The sequence below is a fragment of the Macrobrachium rosenbergii genome, chromosome 52, assembly GCF_040412425.1.
Source record: "Macrobrachium rosenbergii isolate ZJJX-2024 chromosome 52, ASM4041242v1, whole genome shotgun sequence".
Lineage (NCBI taxonomy): Eukaryota > Metazoa > Arthropoda > Malacostraca > Decapoda > Palaemonidae > Macrobrachium > Macrobrachium rosenbergii.
In genome coordinates this window covers 4,816,576-4,829,954 of record NC_089792.1, presented here as the reverse complement: position 1 = coordinate 4,829,954, position 13,379 = coordinate 4,816,576, and the positions used below count along the sequence as shown (strand labels likewise).

Genomic DNA, 13,379 nt, shown 5'->3' with positions numbered 1-13,379 from the left:
TAAAAAAATATAACTGAACCGATTAATATGCAACAACAAAGCAAACTACTGTTTGGTAATGAACACAAAATAACAAAATTATCTCTCAACAAACTACAATGAAAATACATATGCTGTAAATCAAATCTGAATATGGAAGAGTTTAAAAAAATATAAAACATTTACTACTATCAACAATCCCACTAAAAATATTACAGGTATATTAACATACTAGCATAAAGTGTTCAGACAATCTGCACAAGGTATGTGCTGTATGTTTAGATAATGATGATGATATTTCTCTTGTTACTTCAAAGTACTCAAGGAGACTGTTTACAATTTCCAAAATTTCTTTTATAAATTAGACAAGAGTAATAAAACAAAAAAATAAAAAATAAGATGCACACAAACTATCAGATGTTATGACTTAATAGAGAGAAAGAAATAATGAAAGCATTACAGAACTTGAAAGATATGCTATCTACAAATGCCATGCTTTTAGCTTTTTACAAAACTATCACCTCTGCTTTTAAATTAACATTTTTATTTTATTAAAACTGGATCTGCTATGTAAAGCTACCCAAAATGTGATAAAACTCTACAAATAGAGTTGAGGAAAATGAATGACTTACTCATTGTGGAACCAAGAACAATTGATTCTCAGTATTTTAACTTTCCTTTGTTTTAAATACATTAAAAAAATATTGAAGTATACTGTTAAGAGTATATATTTTTGTTTTCATTTAGTTTTAATCCAGACATATTTCTTATGCTAACATTATACAGTATTTTTTTGCATGTAATCCTTCACTAGTTGTTTGAGATGAGTTACCTTTGCTAATTAATTTGTTGGACAATAAGAAGTTGTGAATGCTAAATTAATAATCAGATTTTCTTTTTCCAAAACTATATCTATTTTGGGATATCCTATGTTTATCTCTGGCTTTAACAAATAATGCTATGCAGTTACATACATAGTGTAGTTTCTTTTGATTTACCCAATACAAAAATTATCCCTAACACCATCCAATAACCTCGTAATCAGTAAAGCTTTGTATTCATATATCTCCATATTTATAATTAAACCCCTAAATTAAATTCACAAACAAGCATGAAATAGTATAATCAAATAAAAAATTTTGGAACAATTTTGAAACTGAATATTCACCTCATTTTATTTATAAAAATAATAACCACATTGATACCTAGTATAAGATATCAGGAGCAAAAAAAATTCCTATATATATTTTGAAGATTCTACAAAAAAAATTACATAGGATAAAGCACTGCAAAAATGCAAGGAACCATAGCATAATCTACTAAAAAGGGAATATTCCTTTACAGGAAAAACTGAAACTTGAATCCAAAGTGTGCTTCAAACAAACTACTTCTCCCATGCATAACTCCCTTACCTGAGATTCGGCGACCCATTGCTCCTCCTTAGCCTTAACATCGTCAGCTAAGCGCTTGAGAGCTTGTTGAGCCTTGTCTCGCTCCTCAGTCACCTGTGACAGAGTACTTTCGACTTTCGCCAACTGCTGTTGTAAGTTGGATACTTGTGTGCTGAAAGTTTCACACCTGCACAGAAACATAATGCAAAATATGAGGAACAGGTACTGCTTTTTTCACTTTCTGCTTGCCTACCTAACTTTTGTTAACAACTTAAGTCAAAGGCATAGACTTAACCAGATAAAAAAAAGACCAAAAATGAGGTGATACAGCCTCAATACTTAACAGAGACAATGTTAGTACTTTCAAAATTCATGTCCACAGATCAAGAATAAATACAAAGCTCTGTAGAACCTATTGGATTCTTGGAAAGGAATTTTCTGTTGTTTCAATTGGTTAGTGGTAGAGTACAGAAAGAGTTCTCAGCATCTGACTGATCTAATCGGTGAGAGCTTGATAAAGGTTTACAGAAAGAAGTAACATGGATGAAGGAAGAGCAATTGCAGAGACATGAGCACAAAGTTGACATACAAAGAAAGAAAAAGAAATGAGAGGCAACAATGTTCATAAAGAAGAAAGATGAAAAAAGGGAAGGGAGACCAAGAGGTGCCTATAAAGTCCACCTTTTTCATGAATATATAAGAATTTTCACACTCACTGGCATTACTCCCCTTCAATGACCTTCTGAACCTGTCTGTATTTGAATACCCACTGCATTTCACACCTAAATTCCCAGGCAATACAATTAGGCTGTCTATTGTACTCTAGGCTTTTACACAAGAAAACGAACTGCATAAAGATCACAATGAAGATGAGGTAGATTAAAAACTAAAGAACAACTTGATACAGAATATTTTTTTTACTGAGACAAAAACATTACCACCAAGAAAACTTGTACGTCATTAACTTTATAAGTTATCATTCATACTTGAGAAAAACTGTCATCTATATATCCATGGAAAGGGTTGCTGGTAAAATCTTTTCACTCTAAAAATGTTCCTGAAAATATTTATTGTCACATAATATCAAATCCCCTTAAATATCATGAAACTAGCTATATTCTGTAGTGTTATTAAATAATAACACACAGACTTTTAGCTGTGTTTGTGAAAGACAACCTCGCCCATAAACAATGATATTGCCAACAAGTCATCTTTGTGCAGGTTCCTTGCTAAATAAACAACATAAGGATTCATCAAGGATGACCTCCTACCATTAGAGGGGTCATGCCAGGGAGGAAAATAACTGCTATACACTACCTCATATTGAAACTTCTGTGGAAGAACCTAACAGAGTACTAGGAGGACCAATAATACGTGAAGCACAAGTTCAGCACTAAGGGTCATTTTGACATTTGACCTTTACAGCTGTCCCTATTAATTTTATATGTTCTATTTCCAACAGAATTACTGATGCACAAGTAGGTAATAACATGTTGTAGAGGCAGAGCTCAACTTATTTCATTACTAGGCAGTATCATATAAAATGTGAGAATATTTAAAAACTATATCTTGATTCCTGGATTTATTCTTGCCTGTTAGAATTTATATCCAGTGCATTAGACTTGTAACAATCTCTGTAATCAATTACAGGTTAAATAAAATAGGCTGTATACATACATAAATACATTAAAATTAGCTTTCAATGAAGTAGTACAAAGAATATAGGTCATCACAAATGGATAGCTAAGAGTAATGCAAAACCACACACCATACAACAGAGATTTTTCTGACAAAACAGAGATTTCAAGCATAATTATTTCTTATAAAGTGGTATTTCAGATTTTAATCTTTGGCCTTCTGAAGAACTACCTTCCACAGCAAACGCATGAAAGAGAGAAGACAATAAGGGGAAAAAGATGAAAAAGAGTGAATCTGCAACTGGAGAAAAACATATGGACTTAGCTCTTTGAAAAAGTTAAGGCAATAAACATTCTAAAGGAACTGAAGGAAAAATTCTAGACCTCAGTAAATATGGAGAAACTGCCCAAGTACTATTAATCCCTAGACAGCAGATCCTGAATAAGAAAATCCATTCTGGAATTACTTAGAAAATGGTAACGATTGTGACATCTCCAACCCTAAAATGGACTATAAAACTGAAAGGTTTCACACTTTAACTTAAAATACCAGAAACAGAGGTTCCAAATAAGAACAATGTACTAAATGGCTCATAAATGCTGACTTGCTGCTGATGCAACAGCAGCATCAATCCTAGATCTATGTTGTGTGATTAAGATATCTTGAAACTGCAGATTTTAGGTTACCTTGATAAAGAAAACAGTGTTAAGAGTACACCATTACAGTAAGACCAAATACTGTTTTTAAATGCTCTTGCATGAGCTCAAGAACATCACTGTTCATAGTTAATATTATAAATATGGAAAATTCAGCTTTTCTCGTAAATAATAATCCTACTCGGAAAATCAAATAGAAAAGGCTATAGAGAATGATGACCAGTAAGGAAGCCTTACACCCAAAGAGACTGGATTAACTTCAAGCATTTTAAACCACTATGCAATTACCCATAAAAAGAGCTAAAAGTACTTCGTAATAAAACCAATAAAGACAGAAGATTAATGGAGAAAAAATTAAAAGAAAACTCTCATAGATTTTATATGAATTATATGCAACATGTTTTCAAACATATTTCCTGTATTATACATTTCAATGTACATATATTCAAACAACAGAATATTATCAGAAGAGTAATGAGTTTTAAATCTTTTGGAAGAAATAAACAGAAATTTCATTACCCTTCATAAATTTCCAGTGGGTAGTAAGGTTCCCAGAAAGACACCAAACGTGAGAGAGAGAGAGAGAGAGAGAGAGAGAGAGAGAGAGAGAGAGAGAGAGAGAGAGAGAGAGAGAGAGAGAAAGCTGTAATCACTAACCTGTGTTGTTCATCCTCTAGTTTGACCAAAGCTGTTTCAAGGTCAAAAGTATGTTGAGCTTCTGAAGCCCTCAATTTTTCTTCTGCTGTGGTTAGAGCAAGATTGAGCGTCTCAATTTCCCTATCATTGCTGTCTCTGTATCGTAGGGCTTCAGTACTTCTGCTTTCAAGTTCCCGGTTTCTGCTTCGGTACTCTCGTACCTGAAAAAATTTGGAAAGACATTACTTTGGTCGATATCTTTGAGGCATTCCAGCTCATAGAACAGAATATAGAATTTAGGCCAAAGGCCAAATGCTGGCACCTATAAGGTCATTTAGCTCTGAAAAGGAAACTGACAGTAAAAGGGCCTGAAAGGTGTAACAGGAAGAAAACCTCGCAGCTGCATTATGAATCAACTGTTAGGAGAAGGTGGAAAGTAAGAGAGAAGAAAGAGAATATGAATGAAGGTACAGTAAAAGGAATAAAAGGGGTTGTAGCTAGGAGCCAAAGGGACACTGCAAAGAACCTTCATCAATGCCTACAGTGCACTGCATGAGGTGTACTGATGGCACTACCGCCTACAGGGGTTCCAATTCACGATAATGTATTAGTCATGGGTACAGCAATAACTATAAATGTAGGGAAGAGAAGCTAGATTATTATACAACATTAAATGCACAGAAATGAAACTAAAGAATGAATCAAAATCCCTAAGTACTTCAAATTTACCAGAGCTTATTAAAAAGCTTTATCAATGACAGGACCATGGGTATCTGGCAGTTAAAGCAGATTGTTTATCAAATACAGTATCCCAATAAAAATGAGTCAGCCTTAAAATTGTATTACAATCCACAGTTGTATCATCAAGTTGTTAAACCACAATTTGTTATAAAATGAGTGACAAACAAGGACAGTGGAGAATCATCCCATAATCTAATTGACACTAACTACAAAAGAAAGATAACTACAATGAAACTGAAAAAGTGGCCAGTATAATGGTCTGCAATAAAGGACTCAGAATAAAAAGAAAATTAATACTACTACTTCTTATTAGCTCAGAATATTTTACTACTTCTTGTTAGTTCAGCAAATTTTTCTGTCAAAATAACACTTCCTGGAGAAGAGCTGGCCAATGGCTCTTCTGTCATTCAGTGCTTATCACGGATTTAAAATCTATTAATATCCTTAACCATCAAAAGAACAGTTTAATCAACATGTTATATATATAATTTTGCATAGATTAATTAGGGTAAAAAAAATATACCATCCTATCAAATTCCAAATGATATTTCTACAATTTCCATATTTGGCATCTTCAAATGTTACATTATGTTTGTACTCCCATGGACAGAAAGATGAATTTTTAAAACTACATTGTATTTGTATTCCTATGTAACTATATAAGAAAAGAACTAATCAAGAGAGCCAAGAACATGCCAGTGGTGGGGCGTCAGCAGATCAGACTGATGGATGTGGTGAAGAGGGATATGGGTGAGGTGGGACTGGAGGAAGAAGATGCAAGGAAGAGAAAGTTGACTTGAGCAGCCGACCCTGTATACAGTGGGATTAATGAGGTTAAAAGAAAATGAAGAAGAACTACAAAAGAAATAACAGGCCACCTAGGGAGACAAATTTATAAGAATCAGAAATAATATAGTTATAGAAAAAATGCTGAAAGGCTTGGCAGAAGAAAGGATTGCACAGTCAAGATACTGTACTCTTCTTTTCTCAAACACATTCCTTGTGGCAAAACAATCTTTGAAATAATGTAACCTTTGACAAAATCAACACAAATTACAGCTTACTCTCACATGAAAATGAAAATCCTTACCTTGTTTGCTAACCGGTCTATCAAAGATGTCTGCTTCCTATGCACATCGTGAAAATACTCTAATCTCTTCTGGTATTCCTGCCACTCATCCACAACCTGACAATTTTGGAGGACACTTTTAATGTTTCATAATCCTCTTAAATACAAAAAATAAATATCAGAAAAAAATGTCAGAATAAACTCAATTACAGTAGTTGTTCCCTATGATTCTACTGATTACAGAGCTTGAGATAATATTTATGACTGTGATTTCAAACACCTAAGACTGCCACAAGGGACACTTTTAGTGGAAAGTGGCTAGCCACTAAGTGGTCAGCCTCTTAGTGACCAGCAAATAATAGCTTGAACAATGGTGTGGCCAAGAAATATACCTGGTAGCCACTTTATACCCAATCTTCTAGGGTCATCCACTTTCAGTGGTTCGCCTGCAGTCTTCCATACAATCAAATTCTTTTTTATTTTAGTGGCCCATCACTTAATGGCCAGCCACTTTCCACTAAAAGTGTCCTATATGGACCAGCCTTAGCTTACTTACGTGGTCGGACAGAACATTGTACTGAACTGATACTCTGTCACGTTCAGCTCGTGAGGTAGCGAGCATTTCTTCCAGGCGACCCACCTCCGACTGCAAATAACGAGTCTCCTCCTGCAAATACAATCAAGTGGGTAAAAAAAATAATAAATCAAAAAATAAATACAAAACACATACATACTTATAGTGTGTTGTGGTGCTATCACTTCTGTGCATGAGTGACAATATAGCGTTTTGACACTATCTTCTAAGAGATCATTAATTCAAGTACCAACATGAACATAATATACACAATACATGAACATAATACTGTTTTTAAACACAATACAAAATGACCAGTTTCTTCAGCGCAATCGAGTTTTCTGTAAATCGTATAATTAAGGCCACCGAAAATAGATCCACCTTTCAGTGGTCTCGGTATAATGCTGCACGAGCCGCGGCCCATGAAACTTTGACCACGGCCCGATGGTGGTCTATCCTATATCGTTGCCAGAAGCACGATTATGGCTAACTTTAACCTTAGAATAAAAAATACTGAGGGTAGAGGGCTGCAACTTAGTATGTCTGATGATTGGAGGGTGGAAGATCAACATACCAATTTGCAGCCCTCTAGCCTCAGTAGTTTTTAAGATCAGAGGACGGACAGAAAAAGTGCGGACAGAATAAAGTGCGGACGAACAGACAAAGCCGAGCACAATAGTTGTCTTTTACAGTAAACTAAAACCAAACCACCTTCACCTTCAACCTGAAGAGTTTCTCCAGCACAGACGCCAGTTTTCTCTTTATGGTTTCCTGACAGACGTGGGCGCCGATTTCGAAATACATTTCACCTAACTTCGCGTCTTTGCCGACCTCGCTGTCGCTCTTGCTGCCTTTGGCGTTTCCTTCGAACCATTTCTTTCTCTCCTTCCTTCTTTCGTGTCCCTCACAGCTGTCACTCTTGCTCCTCCATCTCTTCCTCTTCTTCTTCTTGTGGCGACGGCATTCCTCTTTCGTATTTTCTCGTGTCTCTCTTCGTTCCGTTTCCTCGGCGCCTCCTTTCATTAGGCTGATATCTGCTACAGCGTCCTTTATCTAGATTTCATTTCTCTTCATAATTGCTTTCGTGTTTCGTAAACGATAAAAACATCACTGGCATGGAATTCTGGCTATTGTCAATTGTTTTTCAGTTTTATAACAGCAAAAGATCATTCGACTCGTACACAAAGCCATAACAGACTGGAAGCGAAGCTATTACAGCCTAGCACTTCACGCATGCGTATTAGCTCGATGATGCTATCAAGAAACGATTACAACACATCCACGCTACTTGCACGTCGTTTGACAACAGCCTGATATAGTTAACATACTCGGAAGTGCTATTTGTATCTAAGCCACGTGTTGCCAACTCCATTTTATTAAGCCACGTGTTGCTAACTCCATTTTATTAAAGATTTATGCATATATTTTAATACATTCCTCAAAGATTCTTCTAGTAAAACGGTATTTGCGCCGGTCACTGCTGATCATTAACGGATAGTGCTTTTTTCAGAGCAGCAATTTGGTCACGCCAACAGACACCTCGTCTTGTTAGCTGTTCTAATTGGGTCTCCAAATACCGCCAACTGTGCAATGGGGCTTGTAATAAATAAAAAGGAAGCCTGCTCTCTGTATAACTCTATGGCATATCCAGCTACAATCACGGTGCATTATTGAGTAATATTTCTGCTACTGATTAGGGAATAACCTACAATTCGTGCCTGTTTGGACGAACCGGGCTTATCCCTTTTTTTTTTAAGTATTTAAGTTTTCCAGCCAAAATGTCTCAGTTTTTGAAACTCCATAACATATCAAAACTTCAGTTTTCTATGCTGTCACATTTTTAAACCAAATTTCCTCAGAAGATGAGCTAATTGAAGAAGCTATGCATAACATAAAAAATCTTTGAAGCTCATTTTTCTCAGAACGGGGAAAAAATGGCTTGCGCCAGATCGTCAAACCACGGAAGAATTATTCCCCCCCCCTAGAGAATCCGACACTAGCAACGGTTCCCCGTCATACATTCGCAGCGTCACGAGATCGAAAATCCATCTGTCACATAACGCAACACCGCCAAGTGCTTTGCGAAAAGCGATCTTATCATCGGGAAACAAAAGGCGCAAATCTACGACGACGTTACCGTGGTGTGGCCCATATCGCCACCGTGTGATCTTATCGTAACCAAACAGAATGGAGAGGCGATTGTTTGCACGCTACTTTCCCGACTGATAAGAACAGCGTCCCACTTGAGGCTGATTAATAGCCGCTTCTCCGACCCTTGCACGCTATAAAGTTCTTTTATTTTGACATTCACAATTAGCAGGCGTTATCTGTCTTCGGTTTAATGTTCTAGGTCAACACCCGTAATAGGTAATTCACATAAATTTCACATGAACTTAAAAATCCAAATTTTATTTACTTTATTTCTTCTGACAACCTAAAAAGCAAAAACAACAAAATCTTTGCAGGGTTTCTGACACTTTCGGATGTTCTTAAGAATCACAGAAAAAGTTCTTAGAATTCTCAAATCGTTTTAATCAATCTTGGCTTATTTATTAATTACACTGACAAGCGCGAAGTAATAAATCAATTGTATGCGGGTAAAACTGACACATAAACTTGTATATACTGGTAAAACTGACTTATCCACAAATAAAGAGGTTCACTCAAGAAACTGGCAGGAAATACTACAATGAATTTACATGAAATCATATACAAAAAAGCAAACTTATTTTGCGTTCATATAGATCTATTTAGTGCAATTCATAATGATTACCAGCAATAAAAACCGCCAGAAATGGATATCAGATAAAAATAATGAGACATCAGTTTTATCATATTTGGTTTTTGGCAACAAATTATCTTTTTTTTTTATTTATGATTTCCTCAGGTTTAGAGGACGGCTCACTTCATAGTTGGTTTTGGCAGGTGTTTGAATGGAATGGAATACGAGTTAGTCCAGAAGCCAAGCGCTGGCACCTATGAGGTCAGCCTGCAAAAAGGTTATAAAGGTGTAACAGGAGGAATACCTCGCAGTTGCACTTTGAAGCAACTGTCAGGAGAGGGTCGAAAGTCAGATGGAAAAAAGAGAATATTAACGGAGGTACAGTCACAGGAATGAACGGGGTTGCAGCTAGGGGCCTAAGGGACAATGCAAAGAACCTCAAGTAATGCCTACAGTGCACCGCGTGACGTGCGCTGACGGCATTACCCCCTTACGGGGATTCGGCAGATGTTTTGCGGACAGATGCCCTTGTTGACTCCAATCCTCCCTGTTTATACATATTTATCCAGGCTGGGTAAATCCACAAATAATATTTCAATTACAAATAACTTGTCACTTTTCACAAAATTCAGCAAGAAAGCATCTTCGTGGAATAAATGCTAATCAATAGTGTTTTGAATGGCCAGTGTTTTATCACAACAACGATTCCTGATCTCAGCAGCAAACACTATTTGCATCATTACTAATTCTATAAAAAGCTCTGTGTCAAGTCATAGCTATTTGGCAGTGTGAAGAGACATGGAGCATGTACAAACCTGGGTTTTGGATATAATAAACTCATCTGTAAGTAGAGAAATATCTCCTTTATATGTACGTATGTATGTATGTATGTATGTATATGTATATATATATATATATATATATATATATATATATATATATATATATATGTGTGTACATGTGTGTGTCTGAACTTCATGTGAATATTATATATGAATTACACACAGCACATTAAATTGAGGACTAATAATGACATAATATATACAGTATTGTAATCCTTCAATTATCTGGATTGCCATTATCCGCAACTCAACATCATCTGACACATCCTGACCACGGACCAAGGCCCAAAAATTATGTGATAAATATATATTTAATAAGATTTGAAAAACCGTTCTCTGATGGTTGGCAATGTTGCGCGGCATCAGGAAAATGTTGGTAACACTGCTTACACTCAGGCAGACTGAGAAAGGGTTTTTGGGGGTGGGGAGGGTCTCAAGAAGTTTTAAGGTAGGGGGTGGGCACCATGGGAGAGGAGGGACATTAAGGCTGTGTAGAGGAACTCACTCAGAGTAGGAGTTACTTTGGAAGGTGGATGGAGCTGGGAATCAGTTTCCCTGGCTGGGAAATGCAAATGGCAGATAATCGCTTTTTTTATACATGTTATGATGATGATATAAAAAGATAATAATAAAGTATAAATGGATTCATTAAGTAAATTGTCAGTTTCATTATCATTACTTTTATCTTAAATACAGCAGTAATAGCCTATTTGACTTATGCAAATGGATATTGTGAATGTAACACACACATATCTGCATCTTGTGTATGGTAATACAATATGGTAACAACTGATAAGAAAGTGGCTGTATGAAAAAACATTTATGGTCATAAAACCATGGCGGGCTGTGGATAAATACAGGTAGGCTACCTACTTACTGGACTGCTTCTTTTGCGAGAGAAACAGAAGTGGTCACATTTTTTACAAAGTGTATTTCTGCAGTATATTTTGTCACAAATATGGGGAAAAAAGGTAGATAATTGCCTTTTGCATAATGTTTTCAGTTTAAAGTGTGATGGTTGTTCTTTATAAGCATATAGAATATTTATTGTTATGCAGTACTGACAAAGTTATGTGAGGATCAGTGTGAAGTTGCCCTTGAAAACCCATAGATTTTTTTATTTACCTTATCCGGATTTTGCCGTTATCCGACGGGCCCTTGGCTTTATTAGTCTGGATAACTGAAGGATTACTGTCGGCAATAAATGTTTGACATTCACATGCAAGACCTAAACAAAACATACAAAATCGAAAACATGTATTGCCTCAAAAACTTGTAACTGGAATTGGAATATAGAATTCAGGCCAATAGCCAAGCGCTGGGACCTACGAGGTCATTCAGTGCTGAAACGGAAATTGACAGTAAGAGGGTTTAAAAGGTGTAACAGTAGGAAAACCTCGCAGCTGCACTATGAAACAACTGTTCGAGAGGATGGAAAGTCACACAGAAGAAAGAGAATATGAACGGAGGTATAGTAAAAGGAATGAAAGAGGTTGCAGCTAGTGGTCGAAGGGACGCTGCAAAGAACCTTAAGCAATGCCTACAGGCATCAGTAACTTTTGTTTTCGTTACCTCCAAACGAAACATCTCTGGATCGTCCATCGTGTCAGTAAGAGAGGTGGCGAGGTGGCCGACGGAGAGGGGTGTAGTAGTGGCGGTGACGGTCCCAGCAGACGAAGGGAAGAGGTCCCTCCGAATTCGGCTCCCGCCACCGGGTGGCGTTAAATCCGGTTTTATGGGAGTACTGGTTGTTGCTGGTGGTCTGTTATCAAGATAATAGAAGCATTAAAAAGTACTTGTAATACCATTAGTCTTGGGAGAAACAAATCCACAGTTATGAATGGGTACAAATATATTTAAAAATAAGTCTGTACAGAGAGCTTTCGGGAACCTGTTCGATTCCCCTTTTCAGTCTCAAAGGGGAATCGAACAGATTCCCGAAAGCTTTCTGTACAAATATATTTAAAAGTAAATCTCTGCAGATTCCTGAAAGCTCTCTGTACAAATATATTTTTGCCGAAAAGCTCTCTGTACAAAATATTTCCCTGCAGATTCCCGAAAGCTCTCTGTACAAATATAATATTTAAAAGTAAATCTCTGCAGATTCCCGAAAGCTCTCTGTACAAATATATTTTAAATCTCTGCAGAGGAAATCTCTGTACAAATATATTTAAAAGTAAATTTCCTGAAAGTTCTCTGTACAAATATATTTAAAAGTAAATTTCTGCAGATTCCCGAAAGTTCTTTGTACAAATATATTTAAAAGTAAATCTCTGCAGATTTCTGAAAGCCCTCTGTACAAATATATTTAAAAGTAAATCTCTGCAGATTCCCGAAAGCTCTCTGTACAAATATATTTAAAAGTAAATCTCTGCAGATTTCTGAAAGCTCTCTGTACAAATATATTTAAAAGTAAATCTCTGCAGATTCCCGAAAGCTCTCTGTACAAATATATTTAAAAGTAAATCTCTGCAGATTCCTGAAAGCTCTGTACAAATATATTTAAAAGTAAATCTCTGCAGATTTCTGAAAGCTCTCTGTACAAATATATTCAAAAGTAAATCTCTGCCGATTCCCGAGAGCTCTCAGTACAAATATATTTAAAAGTAAATCTCTGCAGATTCCCGAAAGCTCTCTGTACAAATACATTTAAAAATGACTCTCTACAGAGAGCTTTCGATAATTTGTTCTATTTTCCTTTTCAATCTCAAAGGGGAATCAAACAGATCCCCCAAATCTCTGTAGAGATTTATTTTTAAACATGTGTGTCAAACAGATTCCCGAAAGCTCTCTGTAGAGATTTATTTTTAAACAGTAAGACTTAACACAGTACGCTGTTGGAAATGGCACTGAATTATGAAATTAAGGCCAAAGGCCAAGCTCTGGCACCTATGAGGTGATTCAGCGCTCAAAGGGGAAACAGTAAAATGGTTAGAAAGGTGTAACAGAGGGAAAACCTCGTAGCTGCACTGTGAAGCAACTGTTAGGAGAGGGTAGAAAGTTAGGTGGAAGAAAGGGAACATGAATGTAGGTACAGCTAAAAGGAATGAAAGCGATTGCAGGACGCTGCCTACAGTGCAACCGCGTGAGGTGTGTGACGACACTAACCCCCCTTCGGGATATAGAAAGCT

At 36.4% G+C, this 13,379-nt stretch overlaps 1 protein-coding gene across 7 annotated transcripts in view; it reads right to left on the bottom strand.

Annotated features, from left to right (window-relative positions):
• LOC136833651 (rootletin-like) overlaps positions 1 to 13,379 on the bottom strand; it is a 330,434-nt gene that overhangs the window by 159,578 nt on the left and 157,477 nt on the right. For 6 of the 7 annotated variants that reach the window (XR_010851537.1, XM_067095794.1, XM_067095797.1 and 3 more), the window contains exons 4-8: positions 11,821 to 12,010; positions 6,667 to 6,777; positions 6,132 to 6,227; positions 4,322 to 4,521; positions 1,392 to 1,557 (exon numbers count right to left, since the gene is read on the bottom strand). Coding sequence is in view for 6 of the 7 variants with exons in the window: in XM_067095794.1 (XP_066951895.1) it covers positions 1,392 to 1,557; positions 4,322 to 4,521; positions 6,132 to 6,227; positions 6,667 to 6,777; positions 11,821 to 12,010 (763 nt within the window). In the remaining variant the exon portion in view is untranslated. Of the gene's footprint in view, positions 1 to 1,391; positions 1,558 to 4,321; positions 4,522 to 6,131; positions 6,228 to 6,666; positions 6,778 to 7,401; positions 7,924 to 11,820; positions 12,011 to 13,379 lie in introns of those variants that run through there. The other variant, XM_067095798.1, reaches the window with a different exon arrangement.